The 21178-nt window shown below is 44.9% G+C and overlaps 1 protein-coding gene across 1 annotated transcript in view; it reads right to left on the bottom strand.

The window, feature by feature from the left end:
- Positions 1-21178, bottom strand: part of MICALL2 (MICAL like 2) — a 160798-nt gene that overhangs the window by 39795 nt on the left and 99825 nt on the right. The window contains exons 8-10 of the mRNA XM_082261698.1: positions 19077-19783; positions 18794-18887; positions 14382-14554 (exon numbers count right to left, since the gene is read on the bottom strand). Of these exons, the coding sequence (XP_082117824.1) occupies positions 14382-14554; positions 18794-18887; positions 19077-19783 (974 nt within the window). The remainder of the gene's footprint in view (positions 1-14381; positions 14555-18793; positions 18888-19076; positions 19784-21178) is intronic.

The following is a 21178-nucleotide window of genomic DNA, read 5'->3' as shown; positions in this document are numbered from 1 at the left end:
AATCTATTATAGATTGACATATTAATTTCGATTTGTTTAGAAGTAAAACTATGACTTCCAATCAAAATGTGTGTGTGTGTTGCAGTCCCTTAATTCTAAGTGAATCTGCACTTAGGCCTCTTTCACACGGTCCGCCTCCGTAGGCGGATCCGTGTTGCTCAGCGGGGATCGATCCGCGATCCCCGCTGAGCCGGCGGATGACAGCTCCGTCTCCGCTTGCAGAGTGGAGAGGGAGGTGTCTCAGCCCCCGCTGCCCTCTATGGGGGATCGGATGAGAGCGGACCGCCTGTCCGCTCTCATCCGATCCGATTACTGAACGGATAGAAAAATAGGGTTTCCATCCGTCCAGATTTCATGGACAGGATCGGATAGGGATGGCAGCAGGTGTCGGCGGAGGTGTCTCCGCTGACACCCACTGCCCCATAGAGCTGCATGGAGGATCCGATCAGATCAGCCTAAAAAACCGACAGGCGGATCTGATCGGATCGCCCGTGTGAAAGAGCCCTTACAGTTTTTTCCTAGTCCCACAGCAAAAACCCACAAATACCTGCTGATCCTGCCAGTGAAGTCCACCTAATGCAGCTTCCTGTGATGGGGTGGCAATTATGATGCACAGTTTCTGAATTCAGAACAGAGTAGCCACTCTTACATAGGCTTTGTCTGCTTGCACTACAGTGGCATGAAGGCATGAAAAAAATGTAGCAGTTGTCTAGCATTCTAAGGGTCCTTTCACACGAACGATCCAATCAGATCCGCCTGTCAGTTTTTCAGACCCGATTGGATGCTCAATGCATCCCTATAGGGGAAGCGGATGTCAGCGGAGACATCTCCGCTGACACTCGCTGCTATCCGATCCGATCCCGTCCGTGAAATCCAGATGGATGGAAACCCTGTTTTTCTGTCCAGCGGATGGGATCAGATGAGAACGGACAGGCGGTCTGTTCTCATCCAATTCCCCCATAGAGGACAGCGGGAATCTGACAGCTCTGTCTCTGCACACAAAGCGGAGACGGCGGTGTCATCCACCTGTTCAGCGGGGATCGCTGAGCTTGATGAAGTGATCAAAGAAAGCTCTTCAGTAAGCAAAGGGCAGAGGACTGTCAGTCTCCTGCTCTCTGCTCTGTCCCTCCAGTGCTCACTGGAGTGCTGGGCTATGGAGGGGACTGGAGCGGCTGGCTCAGGCTCTTAGCAGTGCATTGAGAGGCTGAGCCAGCTGTTGGTCTAGGCATCCAAGTTACAGTCGGGATCTCTCCAGAGCCTGGACCAGCTGAGTGACGTTAACTGACAGCAGGCTTTATCCCACTGTCAGCTGAATACGAGTCACAGCGGTGCAAAACTAAGTGCACTCCTGTTATCACCAGGAGAAGCTAAAAGAGCCTTGGTCCTACCTCTCCTTTAAAGAAGACATAGCAATCCATGCATAGTCTGCTTAATTATTAAAGATCCCTTTCCTATCTTAATCCACTGCAAAACAAATAAAACGAAAAAACTTATCTTGCAGGGGGTTGCATCAACATCCTTCCGCCCATATCTTAGGGAATGCGGAGTACCCCAAATCTTGCAAGATGGCATCACAGCACAGTGTCGTAGCATCTTCTTGTAAGATTTGGGCTACATGGAATTCCCTGAGATATTGCCAAAGAATGGGGACATGACCCTTGCCTAGGCACCTTGGATGGAAGGGACATTTTTTTTACTTCCAGCGTTTGAGGTGGGTAAGAGGGCCTAACTAAAAAGGCAGACCTTGCAATTTTAGTGAACAGTTCGCTTTAAAGCGTAACTCCACTTTTGTTGAGAAAAAAAACATTCCCCTCTGGGTGATCTCTGTACATTACAAAGATTTTAACAAACTTTGTTGCAGATTCCTATCTTTTGTTATTCTGAAGAAATCATTGTTTGTTCCTCTGTGCTGAGTGGGTCAAATGGGATTGGTTTCATAATTATCTATCAGCTGTGGCAGCTGCAGGACTCTAATGAGGAAATCTGCTAGGCCTGCATCCCTTTAGATGTGTTCCTATTGGGAGTAGCTCACCAAAAATGACATTTTTATTGCAGGGGATGCCAGAAATATGACTTGTATTTTAGGCAGACTTCTGGGAAAATTGGAGAGCCAATCACACAAGCAGGAAATTAGGTTTCTGGGGTGTGGTCAGCATACATTCTGCGTACAGAACAGTTTCAGGTAGCCATATTGCATTGCAAATTCAGAAAATTACAACAGCTGCAGATTGAAAAGGAAAGGTCATTATTAATAACATTCAATTACTATAGGATTTGTGTCGCAATTGTATACGCTATATTGTTTTTTTGTTGTATGCTATTTTTTTTTTTTCCTACGAAAGTAGAGTTATACAGGAAACTGTATAGAGGGCGGAGTGATTCCAGATATGCTGTCTAATACAAAGTCCAACTATTAAATGAGTTACAGCTAGTGACAGGAGTAATTCCAGGTGGCTGTTGATAAAAATGCATGAGTTAATCCGCTATTTACTTTCTTATATCCGTTTCTTGCTGCACAGGGAGTTTGTATGCAGCAATATATATGTTCATTCCAATAACACACACCTAAGAATGTAGCAGCAACAACTTAAAAAGGTAAAGAAGAAAATTCAAAGTCTAATCATCCATAGGGAATGACACCACTGAATAACAACCCTCATGCTCACACATGTTATCAGATACAACCAAAGACAATAAAAGAGGCAGAGAAAAAGAAAGCACACAAGTAAAAAGGCTTTTCAACCAAGACGTCAGAACATGTTCTGCAAGAGGTTCAGGTACATGCTGGCACAGGATCACAGATTTGTTTTTTGGAAGCACATCCAATATAACATTCCGAAAGAACTGAATTGTAAGGTGAAGATAGGCATCCTGTTAGGAATGTAAGGGAGGGAGAGATAGCATGTGAAAATTTTGTAGCATGGCATCCAACAATCACAGCAAGCTACAAAACTGAATGGAGCCTTGACATCAAACTGCAACTTTTAGAAATGGGAAATGGTAACTTCATGAAGAATCTAAAAACTGAAACACCTGCAGAAAAATCATATAGACACAGCAATCAAGGTGTCTAGAGTTCTCCCAAGAAATAAAGAAGGTTAATTAGTAAGAGTGGAGTAAACACAAGTGTAATGCCCCGTACACACGTGCAGATCGTCGGCCGAACGATCGGCCGTCTTTTGTCCCCGGGCTGTCGTGTCTGTTGAAAAGTGCAAAAGACTGCACAAGAATTTTGTCCGCCGACTACAGCCGACTGCAGAAGTGATGTCATGTAATGGTTAACTTTCCCTGTGTTTTTTCTTTTCTGAGCATGCCCAGTCTTGCAAATCTGCTGTCTGTCGGCCGAATTCTGTATTGACTGGCGAACAATCGGCCGCTCTGGTGTCGGCATACAAAAATTTTAATGCTTGCACGACAGATTCTTTTCGGCCGAAAGTGCTCTGTCGGCTGTCGGAAGCATCATACTAACAAGCCGAAAATCGGCCGATCGTTTGTCAGCCGAACATTTTCGTCCGACAATCTGCACGTGTGTACGGGCCTTAAGTCCCCATTCACACCTAGGAGTTTTGTAGCTCGAAGCTTCAAAAACCCTCAACATCCAAAATGTCATGATTTTCAGTTGTACCTGTTCACACCGGAGTCACTTGAAGCTTATAGCTCGAAAAAGTACATAAGCTTCTTTAAAAAGTGGTTGTAAACCCACTTTAAAGACTTTTACCTATAGGTAAGCCTATATTAAGGCTTACCTATAGGTGCTATAAATATCCCCTAAACTTGCACCGTTTAGGAGATATTTACAGTTCATGCAGCCAGTGACATCACTGGCGCATGCGCTCTGAAGGAACGGCCACCCGTGCCGTTCCTTCAAAGCCCTGTGCCGTGATGTAATCGCGCCTCCGGCCAAAGAGATGGCCGGAGGACGCGAACCAGGACAGCCGAACATGTCGGCAGTCCTGTTGCTGATCGGGCAGCACTGAGGGGGCTTCGTTTTAAGGTAAGTACTTCATAATGAGCTAGTATACAATGCGTACTAGCTCATTATGCCTTTGTCTTTACAGGTTTTTTTTTTACAGAACTTTTTTTTCAGAGGGTTTACTTCCTCTTTAAACTACAAGTTTCAAGATTCAAGCTTTTATGGCCCCAAGAAATGTCAATCGGAGCATCTGAAAACATTAACGTGTGTTTTTATTTCCTTGTAACTAGATTTCTGTTAGCTAAAAATAGTTAAAAAACACTCATGACTCAGAAGCACACAAAAATAAGTAAGATTACTCAAATAAATGCTCAAAAAAGCCTGCAAAAATTACCAATAGCACTCAGTTCAAGTGTAAATGCAGCCTAAACGATTAGGGAAAAAAAGACTGACAATTTTGGAAAAAAAAAAAAAAAAAACATTGTTTTACTTTATATAAAAACACAAAAAAAAAAAAAATCGAATTTCTTCATTAATTTAGGCCAATATGTATTCCGCTACATGTTTTTGATAAAAAAAAATCCCAATAAGCGTATATTGATTGTTGAAGTTATAGCGTCTACAAACTATGGGACGTATTTATGGCGTTTTCGTTTTTTTTATTGTTTTTACTAGCAATAGTGGCGATCAGTGATTGTTAGCGGGACTGCAACATTGCGGCGGACAAACCTGACACAAAGGGGGAGATTTACTAAAACTGGAGCACTCAGAATCTGGTACAGCTATGCATGGTAGCCAATCAGCTTCTAACTTCAGCTTGTTCAATTAAGCTTTGACAATAAAACCTGGAAGCGGATTGGTTTCTATGCAGAACTGCACCAGATTTTGCTCTCTCCCGTTTTAGTAAATTTCCCCCTTAATGACATTTTTTGGGGCCAACATCAGGGGCAATCAAAGAGTTAAATGTCTTCCCTAGGGAGTGCTTTCTTACTGTGTGGGGAACGATTTGACTGGGGGGGAGACAGAGATGTGTTCCTGCTTAGCAGAAACACAATATCTCCATCTTCCCCTCTCACAGAACAGCGGTCTACCTTGTTTACATAAGCAGACTGCCGTTCTGCCTCTCCCAAGAACAATCGCCGTGTGCCAGCGAACATCGGGTCCGCTGGACCCACTGATTGGCTCCTGCTGTGTCCAATCACAGCAGGAGCGGGTCACCAGCAGTGCGTGCGCATGCCCCAGACCCAGTGTACGAAATCAGGTACAGGTACGTGATTTTGCACAGGAGGGCCGCCCTGCCGCAGTATATCTGCGTGGGACGGTCCGGAAGGTGTTACACATTAAAAAAAGTAAATAAATAAAAGAACATGAATCTTTTTTAAATAAGCTTCTTGTAAATCCCTACATATCCGAATCATACTGGAAAAGAAAGGATCAAAACTGTGTGAGTCAATCAGGCTATAATGGAATGCACAATGATGGTAAAAATCACACAATCTGGTATCGTATGAGAAAAAATTTTGTGTTTGCCCCTTCGAATAATTTCGGATAAGCTGTGGTAATCAGCTCTGGAAAGCGGTGTACTAATGATCAGATTATTGTACGATTGATTCGAATATGGCGTTTTTCCTCCGATTTTCTGATCGTGTGTACTAAAAGCTATTTGCCGAAACGCGTAAGCTGCTTTTACTATCACTATTTTGTAGCTAAATAAAGACTTTAACATGATTGTATGCATTGTCGGCTCCTTTCATCTATTTGCATTCTGTTCAGGTGTTTGGAGGAGACTTGGATCAGAGCGCCTATCATTCAGATTCCTTTCATGGCTATTCTGGGACCCTGAAGTGAGCGCTGCACCTGTGTTTTTTATCAGTTCGGTAACATTTGGTCTAAGTAGACAAAAGAGCTACCAGCACCAATTATGAGCAATGTATACACATTAGTGACTTAAATTCACACACATGCAGGAGCAAAACACACCAGAAATGAACATGCAATGCTGCACATACACATGACAAGTACAAATAACACGGGTTCATTCCTATGCAACCAGCTCACCACTACTTCCTCTGTCAGATGACCGCATGTTCAACATTAATCAGTTTCTAAAAATGATGGACACAAATATATGGAATAATGAAAACTATGAAGCAGAGTTTTCCAAGAACAAAAGGAACAGAAAAGTAAGTTCAAAGCCCAAACATTTGGATTAATTCTGAAATATGGCCTAAACAAATTTTGTCTAAAGCCCTGTATATTTGTGTATTTCTTCTATATCAATCCACCATGAAATATTGTCTTTGCATCTGTGCAGGAACTCCCTGTAATAAAGACCAGTCATTGCTGCTCTCTCTCCTTGTGCAGGGTGACTGGTCTTGTATCCGCCCCCCTGTAGTTGTCAGCAGACCCACCCACTGCTCTGCTCCCTGCATGGGCTATATTAAGAAGCATGATAATGTCACTGCTACCTTTAACAGGTAATAACTAGGTTTGAAAAGGCATTTGGAAGATACAAAGTAGTTTTAGGCCCTTTAAGACTAACAAGGAATACATTTTAAGGAACATTTTTGTGTCCAGAGTTTAAAAATATGAAAAAGTTGAACTAACTCACCACACCCTCCCCACACCCTTAGTCCCTGCTGCACCTACCTCTCTGGATGATTGTTTTTCACTGCCCACACAAGCTGATGTACCAGCCCCAACACTTGAAATCCAAGCTCTTCTTTCAGGATGGCTTAAAGCAGTGGTCTCCAAACTGCGGCCCAGGGGCAGCATGTGGCCTTGTGCTTGCTTTTATCTGGCCCTTGGGGCATTATTCCACCAAATGATGACTCAACATTTCCTCTACTGACACCATGAATAGGGCATTATTCTACTCATTGATATAAACAATGGGGAACTATTCCTTCCCTTAAAACCAATGATGGGGCACTTTTCACTCCCACTGACCACAGTCCTGCCCGCTAACGCATGAAGAACAGTAAACTGGCCCTTTGCTTTAAGTTTGGAGATACTGGCTTAGAGCAATTCTCATTGGTCAGCCTGGTGCTGACGCTGACCAATGGCCACTCACCATCATGATGTTACACAGCCTATGGGCTGTATACTGAATTTTTCAGATGCCTGGACCACTACATCAGCTGTGTTGGCAGCAAAAGAATTAAGAAAGGAGACGAGTGCACCGGGTCTCGATCGGGGTTGTGGGCAGAATAAAGCAAGTTGGTTAACCTTTTCCCTTTTGTGAAAAATGGATTTTTGTAAAATCTTACCGTAAAATCCTTTTCTCTTAGCTCATTGACAGACGTAGTCCTCGGTGATACAGCACCTTCGGGTTATGTTGCCTCCACAGGAGTAGGACTAGACAGGAAATAAAATGCTCTGGCCACACCCTAGGGGCAGTCCCAGAGGGTATATCCTCTCTCTCTCTGCCTCAGCAAATCAGTTATGTCATAAAAGCAGTCTTTAGAGAATTTAACCCAACCCAACTCAAAAAAACAGAGGGGCGGGTACTACGTCTGTCAATGAGCTAAGAGAAAAGGATTTTACGGTAAGATTTTACAAAAATCCATTTTTCTCTATCGCTCATTGACAGACGTAGTCCTCGGTGATACAGCACCTTCGGGAAGTCCCAGAGCAGTATCACAAATGAGGGGTGGGAAAATGGAAATCAAATCCAAATCTAGAAGGCCCAACCGGTGCCAACTAGAAGTTTACAATGCTCATCCTTAATGATGAGACTCAACAGAAAAAAACCCTCGAGGTAGACCACCGGTCTCCTCAAATTGCGGCCTGCAAAACCTTGCGGCCAAATGAGGCATCCGCCGATGCCATCACATCAATTTTATAAAATTTTGTAAAGGTATGTACCGACGACCAGGTGGCCGCTTTACATACCTGGACCACTGACGCCTAATGGCGAAAGGCCCAGGAAGTACTGAGCGCTCGAGTGAAGTGCGCCCTAACAGGGAACGGAGGATTCCGACCCTTAATAGAATAAGCCTGTACCACCGTCTGACTGATCCATGTAGATATGGTCGCGGCAGACACAGGCAACCCCCTTCAAGGACTATCCGTGATCACAAAAAGTGAGTCCGTCTTACGAAAACCACTTTAGGAAGGAAGGATGGATTCGGAAGAAGAACTACCTTATATGAACCACCAGATCTGGGGAACGACAGGATAATGCGGCCAGTTCTGACACCCTGCGTAGAGAAGTAATGGCCACCAAGAAGGCCACCTTCTGGGAATGTAAGCAAGGGAATCTCCCTAATATATTCAAAGAGAAGTTTCTGAAGAACCGACCACACTAAATTAAGATACCAGGCGGTAAGGGTGCGCGCACTGGCGGAGCCAGATGTCGCACCCCCTGGATGAAATTCCGCACCAAGGAATGATTAGCCAAAGGTTTCTTGAAAGAAGATTGCTAACGCCGAAAACCTGACCCTTGATCGTGCTCAAGGATAGTTTCTGCTCAACCCCTTGTTGCAGACAGACCAAAATTCGGGTCACCGAATAGGTATGTGGGGAAAATCCAATAGATTCACACCATGCAATATAAGACTTCCATGTGCTGGAAGTCGCTTTCCTTGCTTTAACTGGAGGTAGGAATAACTGAAGCTGACACTCCCTTGTCCTTCAGTACCTGGGTCTCAATGGCCAGGCCATTAAGCCAGCGACTGTAAAGCAAGATGGAAGATTGGTCCCTGAGACCGCAAATCCTCCCTGAGAGGAAGTCTCCAAGGAGCGTCCGCGACTAGCCTCGCCAAGTCGGCGTACCAGGCTTGACGAGGTCAATCCAGAATTTCCAGAATAACTGGAATTCCCTTCACCTCTATCCTGCGAAGAAGTTCCCGCAGCAACTTGAGAGGATGGAAGGCATGCCGTAGCTGATACTGCCCCCACGGGGCGATCAGCGTTTCTGCTGCGTCCGCTAGAGGATCGTGGCGCGAGCTACAAACCTCCGCACCTTCCTGTTAGGCCAAGGTGCCAACAGATCCACATCCGGGATGTCCCAATGAAGGGACAGCTAGGGAAAAAACCTCTGGATGAAGAGGCCATATGCGATTGGATCCGAATCGGGCTGCTCTAGAGCTGCTCGATCCAGTAAATCAGACAAAATCTGATCGCTCTCAATTCAGATACCCTTATTGGTAATCTGGATACTATCGGAAGAAATGACTTCCCCTGGTTGAGCATCGGAGACTTCCTGGTCCGCTCGCTCAACCGGATCCGATTGTCCAGGGAATCGGAATTCTGATTCCATTAAAAAAGAATCTCCTTCAGGAGAATTCGGGTATGAGACTGGGTATACGGTACTGCCTCTAAGAAGGCCACCATCAGTCCCAGCCAATTGACGGACAGCAACATCCGAATCGTTGACTGAACCTTCTGGAGTTTCCCAGCAAGGAGAAACTCTCTTGCCCAGGATGTATCCAACCTTAGGCCCAGATAGTTCAGTCTCCTGGTGGGAACCAGGGATGATCTTTGGGAAAGCGAAAAAACGCTGATGTCCTGCGATGATGGGGATATAAAGATAGGCATCCTATATGTCTATGGACGCCAGGAAATCTCTTTTATGCAGGGAGGCCACCACTGTACGGATGGACTCTATTTCTTCCCAAGTCCAGATTTGGACGCACCTTGCCCTCTTTCCTGGGCATTGTGAATAGGTTAGAATAGAACCCCTGAAACCGTTCAATGTTAGAAGGGCAGAATCGCACCGGTGGAAGTGATCGAAACTCGATCCTGTGTCCTCCAGAAACCAATGAAGACATCCCCCCCCACCCCAGAGATGGGTAGGGGCGCATCAGGCTATATTCTTCAGGCTTGGCTGAGCCGGACTCTTTGTTTACCCGACCAGCGCCCTTTGAAACCCCTCTAAAGGGGCTTTGGAGGGTTTCGCCTTATCGCCCGCCCTCGCGGAACGAACAACTCTATATGAGCAGAAAAGGAAGGTCCTCGTTAGTTACGAGGTCTTTTTATCCTAACAGTCTGTGGCAAGACAGCAGGTGGTACCGTCTATCCTATAAAGAGGAATTCCTCAAACGGATAGCACCTAGCCATGCGTTTGGAAATAACAGGGGTTTGTTTCAAAACGACCCCATTTGGGTAAAGGAAAATCCTTCGCCCTTTTGGTAGGCTAACAAGTACCAAAAAGGAATCTCAGTCTCAGCTACCTCTGCCGGTGTAACCTCAAGACTAAAGGTTTCCCGGACGGACACAACTAGTGCATCCACCACTCTTGTGCTATGGCGGAGGCAGAAACGTGCTCCTCACTGCTGAGGAGATATTACCTGAGACAACAGCCCCCTAAGAGGGACCTGCAACTGCATTGACCAGTTCCGAATCCGTATCTGAAGTATCTGATAAACAATAGGGGTAGGCGGGGGTCGCTACTTGACCCCCGTCCCTGACAGGCCACCTCCACCCGGGATACCAAAGACTCCAAAATTGCCGATAATGCATTAAAAACAAGTGGGGTACTGGAGGGTCCTGCGGCCACCTTGAGGGGATCAGGTGGGGATACCTATGCGGCAGGGTCAATGATTATACAAGACACTTGCCAGCAACAAAAAATGACAAAGTAAAAAAAAAAAAACTTTTTTTTTTTTTTTTTTTTGTGTCCCCCAGTCGCAACAGCGCCCCTCAGTGTTACCTGCCTTTTTGGACCCCACAGAGAGAGAGACAGACCCCAAGGCTCATCCCTGATGCACAGAAGTTTTCATCAGCTTGCTCAGTGCTTGTCTTGTTACAGACAGGAAGTCTTTGGCCCTATTTCCTGGGTAAAAGAGGCGGCTCCGCCCTTAACACGCCTGCCGGCTCCTCCCCCTGGCTCCATGAGGCGTTTGAGTCACCTCAAACATGGCCGCCCCCATGCTGGAGACACGAGGCTACACCAAAATGGCGGCCTCGTGCGATCTACCAGACAATGGCGGCGGCCTGCACAGAATAGCGGCATGTCTGCAGAAGGATCTCGGCCTCACAACCCTTCACCCTCATGGTGGTCAGCGTGGTCGGAGGTACCGGACCCTAGCGGGCCGTATGCGGACCGCTGCTTAGCTGGAGGAATGATCTGGAATGCAGTATACATGTATAGACATCGCCCTGTGGCTACTGACAGGTAGGATACCTTATACTATCACAGTAAAGTTCTAGTACTGCCACTGACTACAATCATTTACACATCTTTACAATTAGATTGTCAGCTCCCAAACCAAGCCTCCTGGCTTCTTGTACACAAAAATCACACTCAATTAGGGGGATCTGTGACATGTTGTAGGATAGAGGGGAACCCATCCTTTCCATTACAGAGAGGGGCCCGCGTTCACCACAAGACCCGTCAGGGGGAAAGGGGGAACATACTACTCACCATACCGAAACCAGGCGGGCGCCAACTCCTGACAGTACCCCTTTCCACCGAGGTAGGAGGGCTGTCGACCAATACGGGCGCCGTGACTCATGGTCTTTGGCGTTTCAGCGAGACGTTTAACTCGCAGGGTCAGTCCCCGTCCAGTGGGACTATGTCGCGGCCGACCCAGCGCGGAGCTATGGCCTGCACGCGCTCGTAGGCTGAACTGGGGTGACCACTGGATCTCAACATCCAGCCCGTCGCCCAGTTCAGCTTTCTTGCTTGAAGATCTCACAGGAACACTGGAGAAAAAAAGCTGTCTTAAAAAATTATTTTCTAAGAAAAAAATCCCGCCAGGACCGAAGATCCTAGCAAGGCATCTAGGTCCTTACTCCTGACTAGACAGAAAAAAACTGATTTGCTGAGGCAGAGAGAGAGAGGATATACCCTCTGGGACTGCCCCTAGGGTGTGGCCAGAGCATTTTATTTCCTGTCTAGTCCTACTCCTGTGGAGGCAACATAACCCGAAGGTGCTGTATCACCGAGGACTACGTCTGTCAATGAGCGATAGAGAAAAGGTGAATTAACCCTTTACGTCATTACAGACCCGGTGTCTGTTCACGTAGGAAAGAAAATGAAAAAAAAAAAAAAGACTAGAGAATACAGCCACCATGCAGATATTCTTGCATTTGCCTTTATACTTACAAAAATAATATTATGTTAAGGGAGAAGTCCAATCTCTGATCATAATCTAGCTGGATTTCATCAGGTATCCAGTTGTATTTTGAAAGCATTTGCCCATGTTCTTTGAGCAGAGATCAACTGGGATAAAGCTGAATTTACCTTCAAATCATCGTTTTTTTTTACATCTAGCACTATGGGTTCCTCCAAAAATCTCCTCTTCTTATTGCTCTGGTTTGCTTGGGTGTCAGGATTGCAAATTAAAGTGGTAGTGCCCTGCTAGGTAAATTTAGTTTTTGGCTCCACTGTGGAGGAGTTGGAGGAGTTGTGGAGTGGAGGAGTTGTTGATCGGTTGGGTCTGATAAGGTTTCCTGGGCCAAGGGTTGATTGCTTCCCCCTGCCTCTGGAAAAAGCTCCCAGAGCATAGTGAGGGAGATTCAAATGACCAACTGAACATGTATCATGCCCTGGCAAATCCCTGGAAAGAGGCATCCAGAAGGTGTCTTGGGAGATGATAAACGTGCAGGAAGCCTGAGCCATTTGTGCTTTCCTCATTGGGGAGGATTTCAGTCTCCTGGGGGCTACTGCCCAAGAGATAGATAGAGGGGCCTGCTTGGGCCTCAGCATTTGTTGGGTTGAGGACCTGAAAAGAATTGTCAAAGAAGTGCCCTTGCGGAAGAGCACTGTCTCAGAGTCCTGGACTGAAAGAGGGATCTGTATTTCCTTCACAGAGGATGTGCTGGGTGGTGGACAGCTCCTGGGACACTGTGAGTAAAGGCTTTACTGGGACTGATAGTTTGGCAAGAGCCAGAGAGGAACCAGTTGCCAGAGGTTGCTTTATGGACTATTGTTGCAGGCAGTCGACGTCCTAGCCATACCCTGCTATCTCAAGAAAAGCTGCTCTTGGGAAGGCTTGAGGGAAGTTCTCTCAATCGTTATTGGTGAGTTCCATGACCCTAAACCCCACCCCTCTCCTGTTAAAAGTTCTTCAGCAATAAACCTTAAAAAGATATCCTGTAAACTGCGCCTTAATTGTCAATGTGTGTGGGACTGTGCTTGGGTGACCAGCAGACTCTGTACTCTTTGAGAGAACCTGTCTATCTTCAGCGGCCCCTTTGGGGGTGAGCAATACAAAGTCAAATGCTGTAACAGTGAATTTGCATAGATAGTTTATAGACATTTTTTCACATTCTTCATTCTACAGAAACTGTTTCAAATAGAAGTCTTCTTTAAAGCAAATAATCAAACGTAAGCAAATAATCAAAGTGTTGGAAAGGGACATGCTAATTTTACAAACTACACTCACCATTGTGTAAAATAAATGCCTTCCACTGCCCAGTCCTAAAACCTGCAAGCTTTTTATTCAAACCATCCACAAAAAACAGCAAAAAGTTACCAATGCGTCTTGACACATTTAACACATCGGTGCGTACTCCTTAGGCACATACTCATACTTATTGCCTGATGTGTGAAATGTGTCAAGGCACTCAAAGCTGGTATCTGGACAGGACTGTAAAACATCATTTTATACTTAATGAAGTAGCACTGTAGCTGGGCAGGGCTGGGGTCTGTGGTGGGTGCCAGAGAAGAGGTGTGTCAGATTTTCCCAAGCTCTAGCAGTCGTTTTACAGAGTTTACCCTAAAGTGGTTGTAAACCTCAGGCATGAAATATGAACAATGAATATCCCTCTATGGTGTGTACTTGTCCCAATTAAGAGCACTAACTGTCATTTCTATCTGCTGCTTTGTTCCTCTTCTATCTACATGAATCACTTCTGACAAGTTTTCCTGACACCAAGAGAAAAATGGTGACAGGGGAGGGATCACCAGATAACAGCTTTAGCTCTGTTCCTGTGTGCTGTGTGAAAGGCGGTGTGTCCCTTCCCTCCAATCCGCTCTCTCCACTGCCTGTTTTCTGAAAGATCAGACAAGCTTTAAAAATTCTGGACATTGGATGGCTGTAGAAAAGAGATCAGGTACAGCTTATCTAGGAGGATGTTTAATCTCTGTGTATAACCTGAGGCCAGTCCCTTCACTGGGTATATGTGAGGGGTTACAACCACTTTAACTAAAATGTTTCTAATCACAGAGAACACATTTCCATGCATGTAACCATCAAATATCAGTGTAGCATCAATTAAAATATAGGAGAAAACCTTTCAAGATTGGAGGAGAGACAATCCAAAATCCATAAGGAGGTATGACTATGTACCAGTCCAGGAACAGGACTGAGAGTGCAGTTTCACAATAATATGTCTATCTCTACCTGCTCCTCCTTGGATGGAAGTGGAGTTTTTAAGTCCATGCAGTTTTCTATATCGGTGCTTAAATGCTAACAACTACTATAGGAGAGACAGAGAATTCTTTATATCTGGCACCACATTCACATCCACTAACACCACAAGAAAACTGACCAAGTTTTTTTTTTTTTTTTTTTACCTGTGGCCCCTGATACTGGTGTGGCAGGGGTTGTTACAGGGGCAATTGGTTTATTCTCTTTCTCAGCAGGGCTTGGAGAGACGGTCACTGTTACGGTAGTAATAGTTGTCTGTTTCTTTGGTGTGTTGGTGGTCTCCTTTTCTTTTGAAGCAGGCTTAACTTCAAGCAGAGGCCTGTGGGGGAACATTTCACTATTAGAAAAGCAACATAAAGTGTTTGGAACCCTGAAAGAAAAGAAAAATTTTCCTGTTTCTTTAAAGCATGAGGACTAGCACAGTGCTTTTGCAGTGTCATTTGTCCCAATACATGTTCTACAATACCTGGTTGATCCTGCCTGTTCCTGTGGCTCTCTCTGTAATCTGACTACACTAATCATGGCTGCTGATGCATGATAGCGTGGTCAGTTTACGTCTCTCCGTCATTCCGCCGTGTGTTCAGAGTCTCAGCATCTCCCCCTCTCCCCCTCCCTCTATCCCTGTCCATTCTGTAGTCTGTGCTCTGAGCCGATCTCCTCTCCTCTCTGCCCCTTCCCTCCCTCCTGCATCTATTTCCTTGGAGTTGTAAAGTAACATATATTAATTGTTTCCAATATTAAAGCAGAGCTCCACCCAAAAGGGGAAGCTCCGCTTATCTGCCTCCCCCCAACCCCCTCTCCTCTGCCACATTTGGCACCTTTTGGGGGGGGGGCGTGTACCTGGTTTTGACAGGTACTTGCTCCCACTTCTGGCTCAGTTTGCCGCCCCATCCTTCCCCCGCAGACGGCTCATTCACAAAGTGCAGCACGCATCACGCATGCGCAGTAGGAAAACGCCAATGACGCCGCAAGGCTTCACTGACGGTTTCCCTTAGTCAGGATTGCTGTGCCAGCACCTGAAAAAAAAATCAGCTCGGGTGAGGACACCGCTGGATTCCTGGAAAGGTAAGTGCCCTGATATTAAAAGTCAGCAGCTACAGTATTTGTGGCTGCTGACTTTTAATTTTTCGGGGGGGGGGGGGGGGAGCCTGGAGCTCCACTAAATATACAGTGTGGGTTTTTTTTAATTATAAAGCTAAATACCTTTCTTGCCCAGAGCTGCTGTGTGGGACACAGAGTAAAGTAGATTTACCCAGATGAGGCAAGGAAACGTGATATACGAACTTAGTGGAAAAGAACAGAAAACTCGGACTTGCTCTAAGTAGTTTTCTTCATCATTACCAGATAATAAACCTCTATTTTACACACAGGGAACAGCTTTGCACATTCTGCAGCCACAGGGGTCAGAAACGCTGGATTCCCCTGGATTTTCCCAGACACATCTTGTAAACACACATATGCCTCAAGCCGCACAGAGATCCCTCAAACTGACACAGGACTGGAACTGATCTGGAGTTAATCAGTGTTACACAATAATTCACGAAAAAAGATGGGAAATGCTAACCTCTTACATATTTTTAGCAAGGGGCTTATAAAATAGCACGACAGAAAGTCAGACTCATGCTTGAGTTATATGCGGAAGTATAAAGTAAAATCTACAGGGCTAAGATGCAAAATATACCAAAACATAATACAAACATGTTCATTTTAATAAAAAATAAACGAAGATCTGTAAGAGCCGGTTCACACTGAGGCGACACGACTCCTTACTGCTTGGGGGGCGACTTGTGCATTACCATGCACCACGACTTCAGAGCGACTTGCAGGGACTTCACATAATTGAAGTCTATGCAAGTCGCTCCGAGGTCGCCCCAAAGTAGTACAGGACCCTTTTGCTAAGTCGGAGCGACTTGTGTCGCTCCTATTAGAATGGGTCCTGCAGGGGTCAATGGACCGCGAGGGAGCGCGACTTGTCAGGCTGACAAGTCGCCTGACAAGTCGCGCTAGTGTGAACCGACTCCAATACTGTCTCTTCGAGACTAATTTGGATATGTTGTACAAGTTTCTTTGTTTGATGCTTTGCTGCATAGTACTCTTTTTACTGATTGTGTTATTTACTGCTTTTCTTTACAAATAAAACCTCTGTTAAAAAAAAAAATAATAAATAAACTAAGATAGGAATATAAAGTGGTTCTTCGTCCCTGTCCATCATTCCTGCCCAAAGTTGACTTCCATTTGAATGAGGACATTGTGATGCCTTCCTTGTGTCCCAAGCTGGCTCATCCCAAGGAATTTGCTTTGCATACCTTGGATGTGATTTGTGCGATTTGGGTGAATCTGGCAGCTACTGAGTCCTTTCGAAGGTCAGACTCGCGTTTTGTGGTTACGGACAGATCAAGAAATGGGCTGGTCGCTTCTTCGGCTACCATCTCCTGATGGATCAGACAGACGGTGACTCAGGCCTATTCCATTAAAGGTCAGGTTCCACCTTTCCCTGTCACGGCACATTCTACTCGGGCGCTGAGTGCTTCTTGGGCCTTCAGTCATCAGGCATCAATATCGCAAGTTTGCAAGGCGGCCACTTGGTCGTCATACCTTCACAAAATTCTGTAAGGTAGATACTTTGGCATCTGCGGATGCTTCTTTTGGCCGCAACCTTTTGCAGGCTGCTGTTTCAGAGGCGCTGTTCCCTCTTGGGCAGTGTTTTTCTTTAAACATTTATTTTTCAGACGGGGCTCCTGTGACCTGGTTAAGGCTCCTGTGTCCTGGTTAAGGGCACTTATGTTTAGCCTTGGGTTATTTTCCCCACCCTTCATTTTTCTTTATCTTAGTTTATTTATTATTATTTCTATCGCTTTCCTGTCAGCCAGATCCTTAAAGGACAGGAATTCCTCTACTGGGATCATGGTAGCTTTGTTCAACCTGGGGTCCAACACTGGTGGACTAGTCCACTTTTTTAAAAGTGACTCCTCAAAAGGATAACATACAGAAAAATGTTTGGGAACCACAAAGGGTAATTTTGGTTGTTCGCATTCCTTACAGGAAAACCTGTCAAAATAAGGCACATAAGGAAATACCTTTGGAGTACGAGGTGACTTATGCATACCAAACGACACAGCCACATCCGTGGCTACATCAGTCCCATCCTCCATTTTTAAAATCTCACGCACTGCAGCGATAAGTGCGTCTACCAGCGAAGAATCATCCTCACTATGGGATGGATCTGAGGGTGTTATATTAAGCCCCTCCTGGACAGGCCGCGTCCACGGCGGCATCAGAATCAGATGAGACAGACTGAGTAGGGAAAGGCAGGGGACGCTTCCTCCTGGGCCTTTGCCCACACGCCACTTCCACCCAGGACACTAAGGACTGCAGTGCAATCATAGGAAGCTGGGGTTTCAAGGGACCGGCCACCTCCATGAGGGGGTCAGTGGGGAAGAAGTGACCCTGAGGCTACATAAGGAAAGGAAGACCTTGCAATACAAAAACTATCTTCTGGCACCACTAAAGGATCCCCCCCAAGACTCAGGGTACCTATCAGCAAAGGGAGAGAGTGAGATAACAGGAACCCCAAGGACTCTACCAATTGGAGGAGCACGGAGAATTCGGACACAGCATCACCATGGACGCCATCCCTGTTCATATGTCCTGGGTACAGGAAGAGGAAACTGAAAAGGAAGAGAAGGAACTTCGGCATCCCCACGAGTTTTTGGTAGGACACGCGTTAGGGGAGACTCAGCCCGGCAGATGGTGGTAGATCTCCCGAGAGAAAAACAAAAAAAGATGTAAGGAAGGAGAAAAAAATTGCTAGGACCAGAGATCCCAGCCGGGAGCCTAGGTCCTTACTCCTGTCTAAAGAAATTAAACCGGATTACCTAGAGCAGAGAGGGGGGAGGTTATATACCAAGCTGAGATCTGTCTATGGGCGAGGTGTTTTTTGTTTTGCCTAGTCCTACTCCTGGAGGAGGTAATATAACCCAGTATTTATGATTTATGGAGCGCTGTGTCCGTCGGTGAACGAAAGAGAAATTTGTTTTATAGGGTTGTGTATATTGTTTTTTAACATTTATTGACTGTGTAAAAGTTATATTTTAGCGTGTAAAAAGATACATGCAGGGGGACATTATTTACTAATAATAATTGAGTTGTGTGTATATATATATATATATATATATATATATATATATATATATATATATATATATATATATATATATATATATATATATATATTATTATTATTATAGGAGCACCGCACTGAATATTTCTTTGATTACATGTAGCAATTTAGCTCACCACATTGCAGCTCATTTGTTCCTGCTTAAAAGATATATTTATTCATTTGTTTTAAATAACACGTGCCTAATGTTAACAACCTATTTTGGGAGATATAGTTGTATTTTTAACGTGTCATCGTGGCAGAATTCTGAAGAAAATCTTGGGGATTGGGGGACCTCTGATGTTATACTGTGGTGGGAAGGTTGGGGGGTCACAATATCTTTAGATTACATTCCTCTAAGAATTTTCCACATCTGGCTGCAATCTTTAAAGGACATACCCCTGCGTTGATGGCTTTTTGTCCACAGGCTTGAGCATCGATCTCCAGTCCCCTGGGGCTTCTGACTTTGAATCTTTGTTGCCAGAATTTTGTGCTGAAAAAAGTATCGGTCATTAAAAAGAAGGAAACCAAAATAATATTGTGTCACAATTGAAAGCGATCAGATAAAGAGAAGCCAGAAAAAAAAAAAAAAAATAGGATGGAATGTTGAGATGACTCATGCTGAAAAGTTCATTCCTACCATAAGTAAATGCAGCATAAAAAATAATAATCTGATACTTACTCTTTGGAGATGGTTCATGCAGCTTATTGTCTCTGCCAGGAGTCACCACACTTGGTTGTGGTTGTTTTGTAGCCTGTATTGATTGGGAAGGATGTGAAGGCTGTGTAGACTGTATAGAATGCTTAGGAGTTGCAGGTTGTGTAGACTGTGCAGGCTGAGTAGGACGTAAAGCTTCCTTAGGCTGCACAGGTTGTGAAGACTGTGCAGGTTGAGTGGGATGTATATTCACCTTAGACTGTGTAGGTTGACTGGGATGTATATTCGCCTTAGACTGTGTAGGTTGACTGGGATGTATATTCGCCTTAGACTGTGCAGGTTGAGTGGGACGTGTAGTTTCTTTAGTCTGTATAGGTTGAGTTGGTTGTGTCGTCTGTACAGATGGCGCAGGCTGTGTGGGTCGTGTAGACTCCTTTGACAGTGCTGGCTGTGTTGGAAGGACTGACGTTATAGGGTGTGTAGGTTGGGTAGATTGTGCCGACTGCCTCGGATGCCTAGGCTGCACAGACTGTGTGGGTTGTGTTGGCTGTGATGGTACAGAACTTGGTGTGGTGTCTCCCTTGCTGGTGGTGGATGCTTGAGTGGTTTTTGGTGTCTCTGAACTTGAAACTGATGTTTGCCCTTTACTTTTTCTTTCTTTTGGCACAGGTTTCATAGGATCGGTCTTCGGTGTGGAAACTGTTGACCCACTTTGTGAAGAATCCAACATCCTTAAAAATATGAAAATATTTTAACAATGGCTAAATTGGTGTAAGTAGGAAACAGCTTATTTAATAAAATCACAGGAAAAGGATTTCCTAGTGTCTCCAAGGCAGAGAGTTCGTTTTGAAATAACACAAAAAAAATAACCTTCTACAGACAATGAAATGCTCTGCAGAATTTCTCTTTTGTAATTGATTAACCTACAAATCGTTCTTTAAAGAAGGGCTAAGAACATTTATGCTCTAGGTGCTACAAATTTATGTTTGTGTACATTCTTGTCACAACATTACTTTAGCTATCACAAAGCAAAATATACATAAATTAAAAATCATAAAAATGTCATCTTTCACTTCCCTACTAAACATTCCCCAACTATCATTATCTCATATATCTGCCATTCACCACCATTTCTGCTCTCTTTATAATCAGCGTAGGCCCCTTTCACAGGGACGGATGGACCAGTCAGTTTTTCAGGCAGACCTGATTGGACTATCCATGGCTCTCTATTGAGCGGTGGATGTCAACAGACATGTGTCCATTAACAAATTGATAAATGGAATATGTATCAGCGCTGCTCAATAAAAATGTGCAAAAATACAGTGTTTCAATTATTAACCACTTTACCGCTGCTCACTAGAGCTCTACTGCGGCAAAGTGGTTCGATAACGTTTGGCGACGTAGACCTACGTCGCCAGACATTCCCCTCACTCGACCCGCCGGAGGCTCGCTCCCGCTGTATTCAGTCACAGCGGGAGTCGGGCCAGGGCCGCTGCTCTTCCCCGATCGTCAGGGAATCGAGTCTGGAGATCCGCCCGCTTGTGTAAACAGAGCGGGCGGATCTTCCTAAGTGACAGGCAGGGTCAGATTGCAGGGTTCAGCATAGCTGAACCTGCGATCTGTCCCTGTGTCACTCAGTCACCTCCCCCCACACATGTCAGTAAGCACCAGGCATACATTAACCCCTCCCTCTCCAATAAAATTAACCCCTTCCCTGCCAGTGTCATTTTTACAGTAACAGTGCATATTTATAGCACTGATTACTGTAGTAATGTCACTGGTACTCCCAAAAGTGTCAAAAATGTCAGTCAAGGGTCCGATCTGTCCACCGCAATGTCGCAGTCCCGCAAAAAAAAAAAAAATCGCAGATCGACGCCATTACTAGTTAACAAAAAAAAACACCAAAAATGACAGAAATCTTTCCCTTAGTTAGTAAACGCAATAACTTTTGCGCAAACCAATCAAAATACGCTTATTGCGATTTTTTTTACCAAAAATATGTAGCAGAAAACAAATTGGCCTAAAATGATAAAAAATTTAGATTTTTACATTTTTGGGGGGGGGGGGGATTTCATATAAAAAAATGTGAAAAAATATTGTTATTTTTTCAAAATCGTCGCTATTTT

This window comes from Pelophylax lessonae, assembly GCF_965119305.1.
Source record: "Pelophylax lessonae genome assembly, chromosome: 6".
NCBI classification, from domain to species: domain Eukaryota; kingdom Metazoa; phylum Chordata; class Amphibia; order Anura; family Ranidae; genus Pelophylax; species Pelophylax lessonae.
Note: the sequence above shows the minus strand (reverse complement) of the source record. Positions and strands in the feature narration are given on the sequence as shown.